This window comes from Leguminivora glycinivorella, chromosome 18, assembly GCF_023078275.1.
Source record: "Leguminivora glycinivorella isolate SPB_JAAS2020 chromosome 18, LegGlyc_1.1, whole genome shotgun sequence".
Taxonomy (NCBI): domain Eukaryota; kingdom Metazoa; phylum Arthropoda; class Insecta; order Lepidoptera; family Tortricidae; genus Leguminivora; species Leguminivora glycinivorella.
The window spans coordinates 9,584,783-9,607,032 of record NC_062988.1 but is presented as its reverse complement, the minus strand read 5'-3'; the positions used below and the strand labels follow the sequence as shown (position 1 = coordinate 9,607,032).

General features: G+C 40.2%; 2 protein-coding genes across 2 annotated transcripts in view; one reads left to right on the top strand and one right to left on the bottom strand.

Annotated features, from left to right (window-relative positions):
• The window catches only part of LOC125236119, a 47,269-nt gene that overhangs the window by 834 nt on the left and 24,185 nt on the right, over window positions 1-22,250 (bottom strand). The window contains exons 2-3 of the mRNA XM_048142816.1: window positions 1,789-2,036; window positions 1,047-1,284 (exon numbers count right to left, since the gene is read on the bottom strand). Of these exons, the coding sequence (XP_047998773.1) occupies window positions 1,047-1,284; window positions 1,789-2,036 (486 nt within the window). The remainder of the gene's footprint in view (window positions 1-1,046; window positions 1,285-1,788; window positions 2,037-22,250) is intronic.
• On the top strand, window positions 16,551-19,795 carry LOC125236163 (cytochrome P450 6a2-like). The gene is made up of 3 exons (XM_048142875.1): window positions 16,551-17,750; window positions 18,200-18,453; window positions 19,215-19,795. The coding sequence occupies exons 1-3, from the start codon at window positions 16,633-16,635 to the stop codon at window positions 19,391-19,393; spliced, it is 1,551 nt and encodes a 516-aa protein (XP_047998832.1). The 5' UTR covers window positions 16,551-16,632; the 3' UTR covers window positions 19,394-19,795.

Sequence of the window (22,250 nt, the reverse complement as noted above, 5' to 3'; positions counted from 1 at the left end):
AAACAGAATAGCATTTTTTTAATTCGTAACTTTTTTATGAAAAATCCCATACACCTGCGATAGAATCAATCAATTTCTGTTAAGAAGCGGGCTTTGTGTGTTCGATATGCGATTGACATGTCATAGTTTTGACACTTACTTAGCGTGAGTTAATTGTAAAGCTCGTTTCTCAACTGCAATTGAAGTTAGCATCTATCGCAGGTGTACGGTTTTTTTTTTAGAAAAAAATAGAAATTTAAGAATATTAACTATGTCCTTCTGCTTCCTATAATGGACCTGACTATATGCCGAAGTTAACGGAATTCAATAAAAACATCGCTAACCTAGATCCTGCTAACTTAAGTCCTAATAGACAGCCACCCAGACTAGCCAGACCTAAAAAGAGTGTTATAAAGCTCTTAAGCGCTGCCCCAATGTGCCAAAGATTATTTTTACCAACAGCTGGAAATCAGGAACTACAATAACCTGCGATGTTATAATGCAAGTCATAAAAATACCTGTTCAATAGGGCACCAGCCATTCTCCTTAGTGATGCCAGGGTCTCGGCTAGCATCCACACAGTTTCCAGAACCCTCGGCAAGGTGTCTAGCGGCTCGTCTTACATTAGCTGTGGGTCCTGCATCAGACCTTTAAAACCCGTAACGAGTGTCATATCTGCTTTACCCAAGATTATTTTGACCTCAGCATACACCCGTAAAACATGAACTAGGTACAATCATCTGCGACATATAAAACGTTATTAAAGGCAGTTTTAGATACCTGTTCAATGGGACACCAGCCATTTTCCTTGGTGATGCAAGGGTCTTCAGCCAGCATCCACACTGTAGCCAAAACCCTAGGCAAGGTGTCTAGCGGCTCGCCTGGCATGAGCTGAAGGGCCGGCCTGTACCAAAACTTTCAAACCCGTTACGAGTATCTTATCTACTTTACCTCGAGCACTGCCCTATTACGCCCAAGATTATTTTGACCTCGGTTTATCAACAACCGGGGAACAAGACTACAACCATCTACGAGATTTTCATAATAAGAAAGACAGTTTTAAAGACCTGTTCAATGGGACACCAGCCATTCTCCTTAGTGATGCCAGGGTCTTCGGCTAGCATCCACACAGTTGCCAGAACCCTCGGCAAGGTGTCTAGCGGCTCGCCTTGCATTAGCTGTGGCGTCTGCACCAGCGACGTCAAATCTGGCTCCACGTCCAACTTCGACGTCGGCATGAGAAGCTTGGTACGTGCCAGCGTCTGAGATAACTCTTGGATGACGCCATCGTCGTTTTCAAGGTTTCTGGTAATAATTTCGATACTCGATTATTAACATGAGATGCATAATATAATCTACATACATTATCTACTCACTCTCTTTAATGAAACATATGCATACTTTATTGCCTATAACACTTACTTTAATGCATATATATATATAAGTAAGTGTTAAGTAAGGTATATGCATTCAGTAAGGTAATATACCCTAAGTTTAGTAAGTGTAGTAATAGTTCCATATAAATGTTTTTAGTGAGAGCTGTTTAGGAAATAAGCAAATGTTTTATTGTGTGTTTGAAACATTGTCTCCTGCTCGTTAATTTATGTTTGCTTTCCAAAAAAATAAAATGAAACATTACCTGCAGCGGACCTCAAATACACCACACATTCCTATTACTTATTCAGTTTTTTATAGACAATTCCGCAATTAAGAGCAAATTAATCTAATAAGTAAGAGCAGGATGGTGACTTAACGGATAACCCTACTACGCGGGCTACTCGAAATTACGTTATATAAGAAGCTACTTACTTCAAAAGCTCCAGCATAAGCCTGGCTATCTTCCCAGCAGCAGGCCTCGAATATTCCATACACTCCGACTCATCCAAGTCTTTAGAAAGAGTCGGCGAGTCACTCCCAAACGTGTGTGCGTATTCCCTCTGCTGGGAACCTTTGTCCACCGAGTCTAGAGTGAGAGCAGAGCGGTACGCCGCGATGCCGGGGACGGTGCTGTAGGTGACGTTTTCTTGTTCCAAGAGGTGTTCGTAACCCGCGTAACACTGAAAGATAAACATAAAATAATTGGGTGAAGCTGCTACACACTTATGTCGCTTATAATCTCTTAAACCTTAATTAGGCATGAGAATGTCACACCGGTCTGGCTCAGTCGGTAGTGACCCTGCCTAAGCCGCGGTTCTGGGTTCGAATCCCGGTAAGGGCATTTATTTGTGTGATGAGCACAGATATTTGTTCCTGAGTCATGGATGTTTTCTATGTATATAAATGTGTATTTATCTATTTAAGTATGTATATCGTCGCTTAGCACCCAAAGTACAAGCTTTGCTTAGTTTGGGGCTAAGTTGACCTGTGTAAGGTGTCCCCAATATTTATTTATTTTATTTATTTAAATTTTCACAATTTTGAAACCAAAAAAATAGTCAAAGATAGATAAAGTTCGAAGTAAGTTAGGAAATTTACTCCTTAAGCCTAATTAAGGGTTAAATGATAGTTCTAGTCATATTATAATGTCCTCAAAAAAAGATGCTTAATGTAAACCCAAAGATAAAATACATACCCCAATGGAAGTTCGGCCATTAGAATTTTAACATAGGATTTTTATGCTTTGCTATGTTTGTGTCGACATACACTAGTTTTTGTCCACACGGAATAGCAATAATCTCTTAATACGATATAGATCGGATTTCAGTGTCCTAAGTGCAGAAGAATAATATAAAAATTCGAATTAGGCCGATTCTCATTCAACCGCAACTTATCAAAACTCAATGTTAGTCAAACAATAAACAATTTTACTAAAAAGCTAAGTACTTTTAATATTATCTCAAAAGGCCAAGAGCAACACATGCCGAACGAAGCACCAAGAATCATATTACGAGAAACTTTTTCAATTCGTTGTTTGTAAACGAGTTTATGAAAAAATCACTCCCGAGTATAATAACGTTGGGTTCCATTAGACAAGTGAATTAAACTTCACTGCTTCTTCTGAAGTATCCTGACTTAATCAAAAGAGAGTTGCAGTATATCTTTTAGAAAGACTAATAAAGGAGCTTAGTAAGAGATAGAAACTGGCTTTTGAAATTACCTGTTTAAGTTCACACCAACTAAGTACGCTCAAAATTCTCCCATCAATCGTATTTTAAAACTTTATAATAAACAGTTTAATAGTATAGACCTGTTTGACTGCACTAAATCAACCTTAAAAACACGTATTCGGTCATTTTTACTGAATGCTAAAAACTGCGACAATTGACAAATAAAACACACATATGAACATAACAGATAGACACATACACTACATACACTTTACACACGCACACGCACACGCGCACACACTCACACACATTACATTATGCAAGCCATACCTACATTAAGACCCCTTATTCCTTAGAGCGCTCATCAATTTCACGAAACGGCCATCGATAGATGGCGTTGGCGCTCGGTACGCGAGCACCGGCAACTCAACGCGCGTTTCAACGCAGACACGAATAATCTTGATAGTTTTGAATTAAATTGCTAATAACATAATTTTCAATTTTATATGGGGACTCTTTATTTAATTTCATATTCATGGTATGGTAGTAGTAAATAAGGTATATGAATGTAGTAAAAGTATAGTATTAGTCTACATGTACATATATAAATTCAGGTTTCCTAATTGATTGATTGACAACCAACACCGCTGAGCCGAAACTACGAAAGCTAGAAAGTCGAAATTTGTATAGATTGCATTAACAAAATTTCGAAGAGATAAGAATCGATTATGAAAATTTACACCCCTAGTAGAGGGAAAAAGGGGGTGAAAGTTTGTAGCGGGATCAATTTGTTTTTTTTTATTAGGAAAGTTTTAGTTAGGAACTTGAAATTAGAGAATAGTTTAATAGTGATTTCTGTTTTTTAGGGTTCCGTAGTCAACTAGGAACTCTTATAGTTTCGCCATGTCTGTCTGTCCATCCGTCCGTCCGTCCGTCCGTCCGTCCGTCCGCGGATAATCTCAATAACCGTAAGCACTAGAAAGCTGAAATTTAGTAACAATATGTATATCAATCACGTCAACAAAGTGCAAAAATAAAAAATGGAAAAAAATGTTTTATTAGGGTACCCCCCCCCCTACATGTAAAGTGAGGGCTGATTTTTTTTTTCATTCCAACCCCAACGTGTGATATATTTTTGGATAGGTATTTAAAAATGAATAAGGGTTTACTAAGATCGTTTTTTGATAATATTAATATTTTCGGAAATTATCACAGTTATAGTGACTTTCATATTTTTATAAGAACAGCATGCACTTACGTCCAGAACAGTGACATTTGGTGCATTGGAACTGCTCATGATGTGTCACTTTTTAACCGTCGCCTCAAATCTGAGAGATTTGAGGCGAGGTTCTCAATTCGTCTGTATGTTTATTTATTTTTTTCATTTTTTTATGTTTGTTTGTCGATATCTCCGTTGTTACTGGACCGATTAAAAAAAAATTATTGAATGTATATGAATACAGATTGGTCCCATTTTTCTCAGAACCCAGTTCTGATGATGGGATCCTGGAGTAATCGAGGGAACTCCTCGAATCTGAAAGGCATACGTATGGTGATTTTTGTGTTTTTAAAGGAACAGCATGCATTTAGGTACGGAACAGTGACATTTGGTGCAGTGGAACTGCTGATGATGGCCAGAACGGAACTTCTCAAATCTGAACGGCACGCTTATAGTGACTTTGGTATTTTTATAAGAACAGCATGCACTTTCGTCCAGAACAGTGACATTTGGTGCAGTGGAACTGCTGATGATGGTCAGATCAGAACCGATCTTCTCAAATCTGAACGGAACACTTATAGTGACTTTGGTATTCTTATAAGAACATCATGCACTTACGTCCAGTCCAGAACAGTGATATTTGGTGCAGTGGAACTGCTGATGATGGTCAGAACACTCAGAACCAAACTCCTCAAATCTGAACGGCACGCTTATAGTGACTTTGGTATTTTTATAAGAACAGCATGCACTTACGTCCGGAACAGTGACATTTGGTGCAGTGGAACTGCTGATGATGGTCAGAACCGAACTCCTCAAATCTGAACGGCACACTCATAGTGACTTTGGTATTTTTGTAAGAAAAGCATGCATTTAAGTTCAGAACAGTGACATTTAGGTATTTAGTTATGTTTGTTAAGCATAATTATTGAGTTTTCAAGTCAAAGTCTGTCAAGCTTCGATTTCTTATAATCGGATTCATGAGGAATTGAGAAACTCCTCAAACCTTAGCGTTATACGTATATTGATTTGTGTTGCCATCAAAAAATTAAAGCATTAAAAGCAGTTTTAAAAAATACCTACACATTTCTACATAATCCAACATTCGCAAGTAGCTTTCACCACAACCCGAAAGGCGGCGGTTTTTTTTTTCTTAAAAAATATTAAACGTTTTTTTATGGGATAGGAGGCAAACGAGCAGATAGGCTGCCTGATGGTAAGCGATCACTGCCGCCCATGGACACCAGAAGCACCAGAAGTGTTGGAGGTGCGTTGCCGGCCTTTAAGATGGATGTACGCTCTTTTCTTGAAGGTTTGAAGGTCGCATTGGTCCGGAAATACCGCTGGCGACAATTCATTCCACAGTTTAACTGTGCATGACGTGACCAAATTTGCAAAACATTGCGTCTTAGAAACATTTTAAAGGGTGAAAATCAAAATATGTAAAAGCGGTAAGAAATATATGCAGAAAGAAAAAAAAGAAGCTGTCAATACTGAATCCCCTAGGGTGGCTGGCTATGTATGAATAGCACAGAAAAGTATTAAAATAAAATTAAAACCGGCCAAAAGCGTGTCGGGCCACGCTCAGTGTAGGGTTCCGTAGTTTTCCGTATTTTTCTCAAAAACTAACCTATAAAGTTCAAAACAAATTTTCAAATAAAGTCTTTGTAAAGTTCTACTTTTGTGATTTTTTTCATATTTTTAAACATATGGTTCAAAAGTTATAGCGATTATTTCCGAAAATATGAAAATTATCAAAAATCGATCTTAGTAAAACCTAATTCATTTTTAAATACCTATCTAAAAATATATCACACGTTGGGGTTGAAATGAAAAAAAAATATCTGCCCCCTCTTTACATGTAGGGGTACCCTAATAAAACATTTATTATTATTAACGACCTTCCACATATTTATAATGAGCCCAAACATGATGGGGTTATGATGAGGAGAATAGCAGTTCTGTTGACCACCTCCTGACTCCATCATGAGAACTTGGACCTCGTCTAGTTCGATGGTGCTCGTCAGCCCAAATCTAATGAGCCCGAACATGATGGGGTTATGATGAGGAGAATAGCAGTTCTGTTGGCCACCTCCTGACTCCATCATGAGACCCTGAACCTCATCTAGTTCGATGGTGCTCGTCAGCCTAAATCTAATGAGCCCGAACATGATGGGGTTATGATGAGGAGAATAGCAGTTCTGTTGGCCACCTCCTGACTCCATCATGAGACCCTGGACCTCATCTAGTTCGATGGTGCTCGTCAGCCCAAATCTAATGAGCCCAAACATGATGGGGTTATGATGAGGAGAATAGCAGTTCTGTTGACCACCTCCTGACTCCATCATAAGACCTTGGACCTCATCTAGTTCGATGGTGCTCGTCAGCCCAAATCTAATGAGCCCGAACATGATGGGGTTATGATGAGGAGAATAGCAGTTCTGTTGGCCACCTCCTGACCCCGTCATGAGACCTTGGACCTCATCTAGTTCGATGGTGCTCGTCAGCCCAAATCTAATGAGCCCAAACATGATGGGGTTATGATGAGGAGAATAGCAGTTCTGTTGACCACCTCCTGACTCCATCATGAGACCCTGGACCTCATCTAGTTCGATGGTGCTCGTCAGCCCAAATCTAATGAGCCCAAACATGATGGGGTTATGATGAGGAGAATAGCAGTTCTGTTGACCACCTCCTGACTCCATCATGAGACCTTGGACCTCATCTAGTTCGATGGTGCTCGTCAGCCCAAATCTAATGAGCCCGAACATGATGGGGTTATGATGAGGAGAATAGCAGTTCTGTTGGCCACCTCCTGACCCCGTCATGAGACCTTGGACCTCATCTAGTTCGATGGTGCTCGTCAGCCCAAATCTAATGAGCCCAAAGATGATGGGGTTATGATGAGGAGAATAGCAGTTCTGTTGACCACCTCCTGACTCCATCATGAGACCTTGGACCTCATCTAGATCGATGGTGCTCATCAGCCCAAATCTAATGAGCCCAAACATGGTGGAGTTATGATAAGTAGAATAGCAGTTCTGTTGAACATCTCCTGCCTGACTCCATCATCATGAGAACCAGAACCTCATCTTGGTCCCAAAATATAATAATAATTCAAACTCTCAACAAACATCACGTATAACTTAAAATCCAAAATCATATGAAAAGCATGTCGAATGCTAAAATTGCATAAGGTGTAAAAAGGATCAAGATTTGTTTAGTCGCAGTTTACGGCACTTCTCGGAACTATCGAGCTGCTTACGAAAGCTAGGTGCGCCGGACGATCAAACGCAGGTCCGTTGTCTTCGAGCGCTCGGCGCAGACTGAGCGGGCTCACGTTAGCACAGTGTCTTTTATTCGAATTTTAGGTGTTTTAAAAACATATCTATTGACAGAAAGGTATGTCTTATATGTATGATTTTTTTCTTATAGGTCAATAAGAAGTTCTAGTTTAGGATAATATTATTTAAGAGTTACAAAAAATGCAGGAATCGCAGGAAAACTACATAATGTAAACCACTTTTTATCGAAAAAATGGGGAGGATACGGAAGGTTATTTATCCACCATTTCAAGTAAATCTTAAAATGTCAATGTATTAGCTAACTCGTACAGGATATAACAAATAGGATTGTGATCATTTATTACTCCAAATAACATTCTTAACAGCACAATCACGATTCTAAACGAGCTATCCCACTACGAAATTTGAAAACGTCTTCCCAAAAAAACTGATTTTTCGGAAGTATAAAAAGACATATTTTAAAGTAGTACCAATTGACTTTCTAGCTTAAGATATGTACTTTTAGGAACATTATCATTTTTTTAATAATCATTTATAGTTTCTTTATAATTTTGAATGAAAAAGGTTCTATTTTGCAAAAAACGCTCGTCTTTAGGAATAAGGCCTCTCTTTAGTATTGCCTACTTCATAAGCAGCACCGCTTTTTGTTTTTGTTTTTTTTTTGTCTTCATTCCTTACCTACTAAATTTGTATTTTTCTTTTGTTACCACTTAGTTTTTGCATGTTTTTTGTATAGTACTTGTGGACATCTGTTATTGGCTATGTTAATGGTTCCTTGTGTCTTAAATTTATTTTTTGTATTGCTGTTGATGACCCAAATAAATAAAAAATAAAAATAAAATAAATAAAATTAGATATTAAAAATCATCATCAATACATCAGCTTATTTGTGTTAGTCCGTTTTTGGGGTTCTCTTTACCGGGAGTCCTGGGATTCGTTTAGCAAAGCAACTAACCCTAAGATTTGATTCATGTGTTAAATCTATTATCAACGGCCACTACTCTTTTGGATCCGTATAATCCACTTTTTGCTTTACGTTTTCCAAGCGTGGACCTTACTCCTACAAAATGCCAGTTTTTTTATCCCTGCATCTGTCGTAAGGTGTGTTATAAGCCCGTGTAACTGTCCGTGAAAGATTCTAATACCTACGCAAAATTAAGTTCAACGATTTATTATGGCATAAGGCACCATCAACACAGTGAACGAGACAATTATTTCCAAGCTTCACAATAACCTTAGAAATTCATGATTTGGCAAATATTGCGCAGACATCGATACTGAACACGACAGCAATACATACTCATAACACATATATAACTATGCCGTGCCAATGTTAAACCGCTATCGCGTGTAAATAATGAACAATCTATTGACTCGACCGCAGCGGTCACATTCAGCTACGGTTGTTTATTGTGGATTAAGCTTCCTAATTTAAACCAATTTTCAGTTAATTATTTGCAATTACGAGTAATGTACTTTTAGGTAATGGAAGCGCTGATGACCTAGCGGTAAGAGCGTTATTTTGGGAGGTTGTCCTCGTAGGTTCAAACCCCAACTTGTACCAATTATCTAGTTTTACGAAATTTACAAGTCGCCTTTCAATGAAGAAAAACATCGTGAGGAACGAAGACTAATCCTAAAGGGTTTGCCATTTGGAGTGGAAATCCAAATGGCAGTTACTTCGTAAAAACTAAAAACTACTATAGTAAGCCTACGCCAAGAGGGGTTCTGTAAGAGCCACTTGTTATTAGAATTTACCTTCAAAAGGTTTATGCCCTTGCATGCATAATCCAAAAAAAATATATGTATCGACATCGACTAGTCTCGAATCGTACCATCTTTACAAACTCTCCACCGAACAGGTAGGGTAGGTATTTAGTCGTATCGCAAACAAAATGTTCACACCCAAGCTGTTTGAAAATTAGTATATATAATTATATACCTAATTACCTACCATATAGTAGGTATTAACTAAGTAAGTAGTCCATTCAACAAACAAAATTCTAATTGACACAAGTTGGTCACTTTTTCTTTCATATGTGTAATTTATTTCGGTTTTAACAAACAAAATATTCGTCAAATCAGTACCTAGAGCCAGGCAGGGATAAAGCTCCAAACATACCGCAGCGTTACGGTGTACCCCATTTACATTTACATTGTCGACGTGGCTAATGTGAGCGCTCTGTCACGACTTTTGGGTCTGGCGGGACTTATCTTTATGAAGCTGTGCTGAATATTACCCAATACAACATTTCGCAGAATTAGATGGGATAGATGTAGTACCTAAAAAAGCTAGGCTAGAATAAAATACTGTTTGTAGGGAATACAATATATTATGACGATTCAGACGTTGTTTAAAGTACGAGTGTAAAGTTGTAACACGACAAAACTGCTGTCAGTACAAACCGTATGAAAAGGACACATACCATATGTAAGAAAACAGTCGTGGCTCCATTTCATTGGTCGATATAAGTGCGTTTTCACATTATCTGATCCGTGTCGGACCGATATCCCTAACATTACAGGCGCCATCTTGGGTTTTTTTCCATTGAAATCCTTCCTACATCGGATAATGTGAAAACGGTCTAAAGCGCAGGTGGTAAGGACCTGTGAAAGTCACAAATCATTCAGCATGCGATAAACTTGTAATAACATGCGTTTTGGAAGTCGCCCCTCCTACCATTTGGCACCTAGAGCGGCCGCTCTACTCGCTCTAGCCTAGATCCGGCCCCGTTCCCACACCTTGCATGCGGGCTCCAATGAAAGTAGTAGTAATGCGCGGCGCGCCCTATGGCATCCGTCCTGAAAATCTATCAGTAGGCTACTTGCCTCCTAGTCAAATCAGCTTCTTTTTAAGAACTGTCAAAACGAATTTGAACGACTTTTTAATATGGAATTAATATGAAATCGAATTGAGTGACGTAACGGTCAATTCATTTACTTTATATATTTCTACCTGACTTATTAAATAGAAATTGGATTTAAAAATAACCTCTGTCCATGTTTTCTTATAATTATCTGATGCTTTATTTTATGCATGGTATAAAATATTTTATTTTAAGAACAGTCAAGTTCCCTATTACCTCACGTGGGCAATGTCAGCCAATGAAACTCACAAATAGATACAACATACATTTTCTCAGACAACTTTATTGCTCTTTTCAGCTCTAGTCAGTATTCTACTCGTATTAGTTCACTGTTTTTCGCCGTAATATACACATATTTCGCAGGGTACGGGGGTTGTAAGCAGGGTTCATTAATAAACACGTTTTAACCCCGCGAAATATGTTCCAAGAGCGAAGTCTCATATATTGCCTACATGTAACATTATGTTGCCTACATTTAACATGCTACCTAATATTAACCTCCAACAATAATGTAATTTTGTTAATTGGCAACATTGAGAGAGCATCTCAGCTCAAGCAGATTTATAAACAGCAGCCTAACACTGCCACTTTGTCGTTAAATTACTAGCAGAAATAAACTCGAATTGTATTTGGGATTATGGTATTGCTCGACTGATTTAAAACAGGCGGTGTGGCTTCAGTTTTAAAATTACGCCTTTTAAAATACAACGATAAAGATATAACAAATAAGTATACTCGTATACAATGTGTCTCGTATACCTACAAGGTTTTATACAACATTATTTTTTTAGGATTCCGTACCTCAAAAGAGGACCATTTTATCTAGGGACTGCGTGGTCTCGTGGAGGTATCGTGTTGAAATTTAAGCAAAATATACAAACAAGTATAACAAACGTTATTTTCAATAATCGACAGCGAAAGAAACATACTGTCTAGTCATTTTGTATATGAGTATGTATATCGTCGCCCATCACCCATAGTTTGCCCAGTCTTTGATTAGTTTGGGGCTAAGTTGATCTGTGTAAGGTGTCCCCCGATATTTTATTATTTATTTAAATATTTTTAATTTTATAATTTATTATATCTTCAACCTGCTCAGCAATCGGCTCATCAAGAAAAATTCTGCGAGAAAATGATTACACCCCAAGTGCCGCAACCAAAGTGGCCGACTTCCACGTGAGATAACAGACCCCAAGGTTAAGGGGTTGAGGTCCAAACAAATTTACATCGTAAAAATGTTTAATGGCCCATCGCGTTGAAATAGGGTGTTAGAGGGTACAACTTTATTACTCGTATAAATTCCCCGCCCGTCTTATTTTTCAGTGCAAGCAGTCAATTTTTTTTTTATACTACGTCGGTGGCAAACAAGTATACGGTCCGCCTGATGTAAAGCGGTCACCGTAACCTATGGACGCCTGCAACTCAAACAGTGTCACATGCGCGTTGCCACCCCATTAGAAACTTGTACACTCCCTTTTGCTGTATTAAGTACACAGCAAAAAGGAGTGTACAAGTTCCAAGGAGGGTTCGGGTTGCCGACGACTCAAAGGACAATAGACGGAACAAGTTAGTTCCGTAAGTCCTCCCGTCATCAGCACACCGCACCCTCGTTGAGCTCTGGCAGCCTTACTCACCGGCAGGAACACAACACTATGAGTAGGGTCTAGTGCTATTTGGCTGCGGTCTTCTGTAAGGCGGAGGTACTTCCCCAGTTGGGCTCTGCTCTAGATTCGAGCGAGACGATATCCGCTGTGCTGTGCCCTACCACACAAAGCGGAATATCATTCGCTATGCCCTACCTCCTACTAATTTAATTTTCTTGAAATTTAATTAACGTTTATATTAAATTTGTGATGTAATTATTTTCCTTTGCCGTAGAGGAAGTGTAACGAGGCACAGTGAAGCAAACAGACTTAGTATAGCAACGTTAGTTTTCGCGGGGCTACTTTGATGAATTGTTGTAAAAAACAGATAATTATTTAAAACACAGAATCCAAAATAAATTTTTATAGGAATTGGTTATCCGAATTTTCAAGATTGGTAAGTTTTTGTATAAGTATTCAGTATAGTCAGATTATTTATGCAACAGTATTTACATAATATGCACATCGATATTGGTCTAAACCTCCCTTGCCAACTATGAATTCCAACTAATTGTTGCAGTGTAAATAAAGTCACTTAGTATCCACTGGTCGCACTTACATGGAACAGAATTATAAACATTGTCTGTCTCTTTCAACCACACGTTGTTAGAAAGCGAGACTTATATTATATCATATCAGAAACTCCGTCAACCATACGGCACACACCTCACGTCGACAGTTTAATTTTTCGCGTCATAAAATAGGGGTCCGAGATTTTAGGATGGAAGTTTGCTACGGTCGGCCGAAGTAACTTTTGGGGTTTTGATACTTTTGATATAGACCGCACCAATTGACTGACAAAACTTTCCAACTATTCCAACTATATATAGTACAGACAAACTCGCATGTATATTTTTTTCTGGCTTCGTGGCGCAACAATGAATCCATAGAGCGTTGAGTGGCGTAGCTGTGAATCAACGGAACAAGACTTAAAAAACCAATGTTATGGTCTAACTAATGGAAGGACCCCTAAACAAATTTTCCAGGCAGACCTCCGATTTGCCGGATGTCGTTTATTCGGCGAACCAAAGAATGCCAAGCACTTCTTACGAGCAGGTAAATTAGATGGTTGACTATCCAGAGCAAAGTGTACATTTTTAAATAAGCTGTGTTACCACAACGTACCGCTTGGTACGAGGCTTACAGAAACGTTCACGGCGTAGGTACACAAATATGGGAATATACTCAAACTACGTGACACGTTTAGTGGGAGGAGGGGGGGTCGTCAAAATACTACGCTTGGTCACAGAGGGGGAGGGGCGGGTCTTATTTCTTGTCACGAAACCAGTTGAATATTGGCCCAACCGTGGCCAGCAGTCCCGCATTGTAGGCAGGTGATGATGACGAAGGTGCATGATGGGATGAAGATCAATGTTTAAAGGCCGATAAAAATTGATTTAAAACGTCATTTATAATTACTACGTGAAAACTACAAGGGAGGCTGCTTGGCATATACTACGCTTGGTCACCCAGGGGAGGAGGGGGGGTTTTTGCCCCCACACAATTTTGGCACAAATTTGGTCATGTAGTTTGGGTATATTCCCTATGGGAAGAAATTGAGAATAAGACAAAAATGAATTGGACTACCAAATGAACCAATTAATCAGATGATTGGAACATGAGGTCAATGATCGAGATAAAACAGGTAAAAAAGAATACTTCCCGTTTCGCCGGATTCCTGTTTTGCCGGATTCTTGTTTTGTCGGATTCTTATTTCGCCACGTTTTTTTGATTAAGAAATACTATAGAAATATCGCGGCTTTACCTATCTATTAAATAAAATGCAGACACTTCGTTACATTAATAAAAAATATCTTTGCGACCGAGCTTCGCTCGGTTCTATTTTATTATATCATGTCTTTAGATAAAAAAAAAAACCGGCCAAGAGCGTGTCGGGCCACGCTCAGTGTAGGTTTCCTTTACCTAGGTGATTTTATTGTATATTAATATTTCAGACGAAACAAGAATCTGACTAAACAAGAATCCGACGAAACAAGAATCCGGCAAAACAGGAATCCCGCGAATCGGGAAGTATTCAAAATTAGTCTATGTCACTGTCCATCCGTTCAACTATCTCCCCTCAAAAAAATCACGTCAATTCGTCGCCTAGTTTTACCGTGAAAGACGGACAAACAGACATATACACTTTCCCATTTATAATATTAGTATGGATTTATAGTTCATGACATTCACAACGACGCAGACTCGTAATGTCAAACGATTAAATAAATTAAGATTTGAGCTATAATTACATTACATACCTATCTGGTTTGTTATTATTGCAATTGGACGTAGTTATGCCGAAACGTTCCATTCCACATGAAATTGTCATTAAGTTTTAGACCTTGTATGAAAAACAAAAGTCTTTCATTTCAATGACAATTTCAGATGGATTGGAACGTTTCTGCGTAACTACGTCCAATTGTAAACATCAACGAACATTCTGTCAAGTCATTTAATGATTTGACAATTTTTATTGAGAACATGATATTGTGAAAAAAAAATCGTATCATCGTCAATCGACAACCACTTAAGGGTACTCGGACAACGACCGGCCAGTCCGCACTTAGAGCGTTTTCACACTATCCGATCCAGTATCAATAGGCGCCATCTTTGACATGTGCTTTTGATATCCTTCTTACATCCGATATTGGATTGGATCATGTGAAAACGCACTTACTCAACGCTTTTACTTCTGACTAGTTCCACACCTCAGACACTGACGATCAAATTATATGAAAGGGGCGCGTTCCTAGCACACAGTCTAAGCTCGTGTAGGTGAACGCGTACTATGCTTGTATGGGTAAAATATGACAGGTCGACTGTTCGCGTTTTTGACAGGCGGTAACTGTGAGGTAACCGAGAGGGGGTGAGCGGCACTTTCAGCGGGGAGCGGGAGTGGTCATACTGTACGGTAGTACTCTTTAATACTGCGCTAGTTCCAGTCAAAGTCTTTTTAGTACTAAATGATCTATAATTATATTGAGACCTATTGAGAGGATGGATGGAAAGAAGATCAATGAAGGAAGTGTATGAAAATGAAAATGGACTGAAGGAGACCAAGGAGATCATTACTCGACCAAATCGGGGAAATATTGCAAAAAGACCTGGGGCCCGTTTCTAGAAAGGTACAGCAAAGGTAAGCCTTGTATTACAAGTGCGCGAACTGTCAAATCGTATGTCAAACGATTAAATAAATTAAGATTAGAGCTATAATTACATTACATACCTATCTGGTTTGTTATTATTGCAATTGGACGTAGTTATGCCGAAACGTTCCATTCCACATGAAATTGTCATTAAGTTTTAGACCTCGTATGAAAAACAAAAGTCTTTCATTTTAATGACAATTTCAGATGGATTGGAACGTTTCTGCGTAACTACGTCCAATTGTAAACATCAACGAACATTCTGTCAAGTCATTTAATGATTTGACAATTTTTATTGAGAACATGATATTGTGAAAAAAAATCGTATCATCGTCAATCGACAACCACTTAAGGGTACTCGGACAACGACCGGCCAGTCCGCACTTAGAGCGTTTTCACACTATCCGATCCAGTATCAATAGGCGCCATCTTTGACATGTGCTTTTGATATCCTTCTTACATCCGATATTGGATTGGATCATGTGAAAACGCACTTACTCAACGCTTTTACTTCTGACTAGTTCCACACCTCAGACACTGACGATCAAATTATGTGAAAGGGGCGCGTTCCTAGCACACAGTCTACGCTCGTGTAGGTGAACGCGTACTATGCTTGTATGGGTAAAATATGACAGGTCGACTGTTCGCGTTTTTGACAGGCGGTAACTGTGAGGTAACCGAGAGGGGGTGAGCGGCACTTTCAGCGGGGAGCGGGAGTGGTCATACTGTACGGTAGTACTCTTTAATACTGCGCTAGTTCCAGTCAAAGTCTTTTTAGTACTAAATGATCTATAATTATATTGAGACCTATTGAGAGGATGGATGGAAAGAAGATCAATGAAGGAAGTGTATGAAAATGAAAATGGACTGAAGGAGACCAAGGAGATCATTACTCGACCAAATCGGGGAAATATTGCAAAAAGACCTGGGGCCCGTTTCTCGAAAGGTACAGCAAAGGTAAGCCTTGTATTACAAGTGCGCGAACTGTCAAATCGTATGGGTTGTCATGGAAAAACACTTGTAATACAAGGCTTGTACCTTTCGAGAAACGGGCCACTGGGGCCCATTTCTCAAACCTGAAAGTTACAATCTACAAGCGGAAGTCTCTTTCGAACTTGTCATATTAGACAGTGACTACCACTTATAAATTGTAACTTGTAGATTCGAGAAATGGGCCGGTCAGAAACGGACCAGCACATGTAACGAACCTTATCAAAGTGAATGTACCGAAAGTGTTGACTTAAATAACGCTTATTTTCTTAAACAGAAGATAACGTTTGTATACAAAGAAGATAAATGAAATCATGCCAATTACTTAAATAAATTAATATGACACACAGATCGGTAAGGACACTCTCACTTGTTTGTTATTCAGCGACAAAGCTGATCCTCCTCTCGCACCCGATTTAATATTCCGTGTTTGACTATGTTGGGGCTATTAATAGGGTTATTGGCAGTAGTAATAATCTTGCTTTATTTATTCGGGACGCGAACTTTTAGCTACTGGGCAAAGCGCGGAGTCAAGCACGATGTTCCAGTTCCGTTCTTTGGCAACGCGAAACGGCAGTTCCTCCAGGAGATATCTTTCGCTGACATTTACGCTGAGACGTACCGGAAGTATCCCAATGAAAGATTTGTCGGATACTACCTTACGACTACTCCGTTGTTGGTTCTCAGGGATCCCGAATTGGCTAAACATGTTTTAGTATCTGATTTCAACTACTTCTCCTCCAGAAACGTGTTTCCGCTTGACAAACATCCTGAACCACTTCTGAAAAATCTGATTATGTGTGAAGGCGACCTTTGGAAATTTTTGAGGCAAAGGATGACTCCCGCGTTCACGACCGGCAAGGTGAAGGCGATGTTTCCCCTGATCGTGGCGCGCGCCGAGAAGCTGCAGCGAGTGGCGGGGGACGCGGCGGCGAGCGGCGCCGAGGTGGACGTGCGCGACCTCATGGCGCGCTACACCACCGACTTCATCGGCGCCTGCGGCTTCGGCATCGACACCGACACGCTCAGCGACAAGAACAACATGTTCAGAAAGTTAGGTCAACGCATATTTAGACAAGAACTGAGAGATATGATCGTAGCGATTATTAAATATAATGTGCCAAAATTGATGACCAGATTTCACTTTTTGGCTCCAGAAATCGAGAAAACTATGACGAAATTAGTAAAAACTATAATGAAAGAACGGGATTATAAAAACTCTGGCAGGAATGATTTCATCGACTCACTTTTAGATTTAAAAGAGCAAGGGAAAATGATAGGCGAATCCCTAATGCGAAAGAAAGCTGATGGAACTCCTTGTATGGTTGAAATGGAGATGGACGATGAACTCTTGGTGGCTCAAGTGTTCATGTTTTTCGCGGCCGGGTTCGAGACGTCGTCTGCAGTGACCAGCTACGCGCTGCACGAGCTGGCGCACCATCCCGACCACCAGAGGAGGTGTCAGGAAGAGATTGACTCGGTACTCGCGCGCCATGATAACAAAGTGTCTTACGAGGCCCTCAAGGAGATGAAGTTTTTGCATATGTGCTTCAGGTAGGTAGTAGATAATGAGTGTGTTCCAATTTCAAACAATAGTCTGAATTCTGATAATAGGACGATGATACATACATTAGCCGGACTACCAAATTACTAAGTAATGAAAAATAAAATATCTATAGTCATTAAAAAGGTACTCGTAATCAGATCGCAATTCATAACCAAGTCAATATTACGAGTACACCACACGAAATCATCTTTCGAATAATTGCCGCAACGACAGGCTTTTGGATGAACCTTTGTAGGTAGGCACAAGGGAATAACTTGGAGCGGAGATCAAAGTAAGCAAAAAACCCACGAGCTCTCTAAGGCCCTTGCCTCTAACTACCAACAGCCTGTGAAACTTTTCCGCAAGAGGAACAAATAATAGCTAGCGGCTATCTATGGAGCTGCTCCTTCAAATTTAAAATCAATCTAAATCAATGACAAGTCATTATTTTATACAGTGAGGCGATGAGGATTTTCCCCTCCATCGGGTTTCTGCAGCGCATGTGCGTGAAACCGTACACCATCCCGGGTACGGACATTACTGTCGACCCCGGGGTCAACGTCATCGTCCCGGTCAAGGCCCTACACCTGGACCCGCAATACTTCCCGGATCCGGAGGAGTTCCGGCCGGAACGGTTCCACCCGGACAATGTCTCCGCCATCAACAAGTATACATATCTACCGTTCGGAACCGGACCGAGAGCTTGTATTGGTCAGTTTTTTTTTCTATAAATTGAAAATGTAGCATATGGGATCCACTGTGGCGTGGGCGATGGGCTGGCAACCTGTCACTGCAATATCACAATTTCGTTTTCTTTGAACACCTTAATTACCATGAGTAGCAATGAAACTTAATCAGTTTCATGCTCTGTCTAACCCGTTTTGCGATACAGGCGTGACTTTATGTATCTATTTAAGTAAATAAGGCCCACTTGCACTAACCACTTATCTCAGGGTTAGTGGGCTGTCAACTGTCAAATTCCATATAAAATGGTGGGTTAAGCCTTTCTAATGCATAGGGAATATATTTCCCACCTAATTTTGAACTTTTCCATTTTCGTTGGTGCAAGTGGCCCTTAGAAATATAAAAGACTTTTTGAAATTTTAAAAACCGTCTGGGTTTGCCAACACGCTATCGCTGTTATCAGTCGCTAGTGATATGGCCTATGTTGCACTTTATAATATTATAAGTAACACTTTTATAATACCATGATTGGCATTTCATAAATTATATGATATCGTATCATTCATAATTATATCAGATAAGCGAATTATTTTTTCACGTGGTCTATTTGTATCAACCTATGCTCCAGGGGGGTCATGACCCCCCCCCTGGATCCGCGCATGGCCCGAGCCCAAAATTCTTATACGCTCGAGCCCAAAATTCTTATACGCTCCACATGGCCGCTGATAATGAGCTAATCTGAAAGCATCTAGATTTTATTTTTTTTTCATTTTTAATTACATTTTCAGGTGAGCGTCTTGGCTACATGCAGTCCCTGGCCGGTCTGGCTGCCCTGCTGAGCCAGTTCTCCGTGGCTCCCAGCATCAGCACGCTCCGAAAGCCGATCATAGACACCAAGGTCTTTGGAATCCAGAGCGCCAAGGGAGGTCTGCCCCTAACCCTTATCGCCAGGAAAAAGACTCAGTGAAGGCTTAACTGGAATCCGTCAAAACTAACGCTGTATTGAGTTTGTTAAGGCAAAGAATGAAAGTACCTACTTTTACGTTACAAGTAAAATCAAATTATCGTGGAATGTTAATGTTTGTAATGACAATTCCAATCTTTCATGCCAAAGATGTACCTAACAGTTACTTGGCTAGGTCTACCGATACTTTATTATTATTGTACTTTATTTGAGAGCTCTCAGATTATATTTGAGATAGGTACTTATTAGGTATTATACGATTTATTAATTGGATTGGACATTAGAGAGCTTCGAAGTATGTTAAAGAATTGCATAATTCCAAGTATAAAGTAGTTCTGGTAAGTAAGTTTAGTTATAACTACAGCTTCAAAGCTATGTATGTATAATATACCTTTATCTAAAGTTCTTATGATTTTAGTTTTATATAATTATTTTCTTAACATTTTGTATCAATGTCTCAGTAGGTATTTTTTATGATTATTATTTTCTTTATTTATCTCTTTTCTGCAAAATGCGTGTGCTCGCTTTTGCTTCCCAATACCACCTCGGACACACATAAGCCCATACCTGAGTAGTAACAAACTGTTAAACATGAGTAATCGACGCATGTTACATTTCGCCTCGCTCCTTTTTGGTATCTGTGTCAGTAAAAAGCCGGTGTATTTATTTGAGAAATTGACCGTCCATCACCACATAAGACATGCTCCCAGACTGCTCTGCCCAAGGCACAGAACTGCTGCATTTCGTGGCAGCTTTCGTTACGCTGCCACGAAGTGCTGGAATAATCTTCCACCTCCAATCCGACAGAGCATTACTATAGGTTCTTTCAAATTGCGACTAAAAGCGTACCTAATGGACCAACAATGTTCTGCTGCCTGAAACATTATTTAGTTTGAGCTAGATTTATTTATTACATTAAAAATATATATTTCCGATCTTCCTTTCCGTATGTCGTCTTTGTTACTTTTATATGCCTTTTTAGTAGTTCTGCTACTGTATATTTAGATATGTATGTGTGTATATATAATATAAATTTAACGTATTTAATTGACACTATCTATTCACGATGTCCGCAACCAGTATGCTGTCCCGCATACCTCGCTGGCTCCGCAGAAAACCAGCGCCGTTGACACGCCTGTCGTGTCAGCTGCATTGCTGAGTGGAGACCATTTCGGCCTCTCATTTCTACTTCTACTGTTTTGTTTTAAGTCTTTGTATTTCTATTTCTGATGTTTGTAGTGATGTATTGGCTGAATAAATGAATTCTATTCTATTCTATTCTATTCTTTTCTTAGATTAGGTTTTTTACAATATGAGTATAAAAGTAAAATAAAATAAAACACTTACAAAACAATATAAAACATATAAACACATTATAAAAAACCTAACCTAGGGTGCCGCCAGCAGCGGGGCAGGGCCCAAGCTGCCGGTGGTTAGGGCTGCAGAGAGAGGACTGGAACCGTCGGACTATCCGCGCCGTGTCCAAGATCACCGCCTTCTGCATCTAACCCTTGATCCAATTCAACCACCTAGCGAGAGTCTCTCGAGATGTTGGTCGAGACTCTTCGCTATGAGACCGTTCGCTGAAACGACTATCGGGACAATGATCGTCGAATCAACATCCCACATGGCGGTTATCTCGTAAGCCAAGTCTAGGTACTTACTGGACTTGTCCTTCTCGGCTTTCACGAGATTCTCATCATGGGGGATGGTGATGTCGACGAGCACGGCCCGGCGTTGCGATCGATCTTTTATGACAATGTCAGGCTTATTGGCTACAATAGTCCTGTCAGTGATAATAGATCGATCCCAATAGAGCGTGGCACGACCATTTTCGAGAACTGGCGCAGGTATGTACTTATAGTACGGTACTTCGCGGTCCACAAGACCGTACCTATTGAAGAGCAAGCTGCTGGTGAATGATCCTGGCTACGAGATTATGCCTGTGCAAGTACTCACCGTTAGCTAGATGAGAACAACCGGAGATGATATGCCTGAGTGACTCTCCGGGACGGCGGCATGCCCGACAAATGTCGACCGTACCGTCCTTCAGGATATATTTCCGGTAGTTGTTCGTCATCATAACTTCGTCGGCAATTGCACAGGCAAAACCCTCGGTTTCTCCGAAGAGGTCCCCGAATCGTAACCAGTTCACCGATGCGAGCAGATAGCTACATCGGGTCCCGTGAGGGCCTTGTAGAACCGCCCGTGTAGCTGCTTGCTCTCCCATACCGCCCTGCGGTCCGCAGTACTTAGTACCACAGGTTTGCGCCAGTTCTCTTTCGCCAAGGAGAGCGGCGTGAGGTTTCCATCCACTGCCACCACATCACGATGCATCCCACACTCGTTGTTAAGGAAGTAATTCCTGAGATTGTACACCTCACGGTTGTGGAGATCTTTGGCGTTTAGGAAGCCTCGACCTCCGCACCTCCGTGGGATGTACAATCTCATAACAGACGAGCGCGGGTGTAACATACGGTGTGTGGTAAGCAGTGAGCGGACCCTCCGATCCAGGGCGTCCAACTCAGTCTGGGTCCACCGTAGTATGCCAAAGGAGTATGTGAGTAGAGGTATTACCCAGGCGTTAAAGGCGCGCACTTTGTTGCCTCCTGACAAAAGACTGTTAAGGACTTTTGTCAGCCGACTGAAAAAGCGCTCCTTCACCGACCGTCTAATGCCAACATCCTCAATACCCAACGACTGTGACATACCAAGGTACTTATAGGTTTCTGATTCAGAGATAGGTCTGAACGACATCGTCTCAGAAAGTTGTAAATTTTCTGAATTTACAACCTCCCCCCGCTGTACATGCATGAACTTATCGATACCAAACTCCATTCTGATGGCGGTACTGAAAACT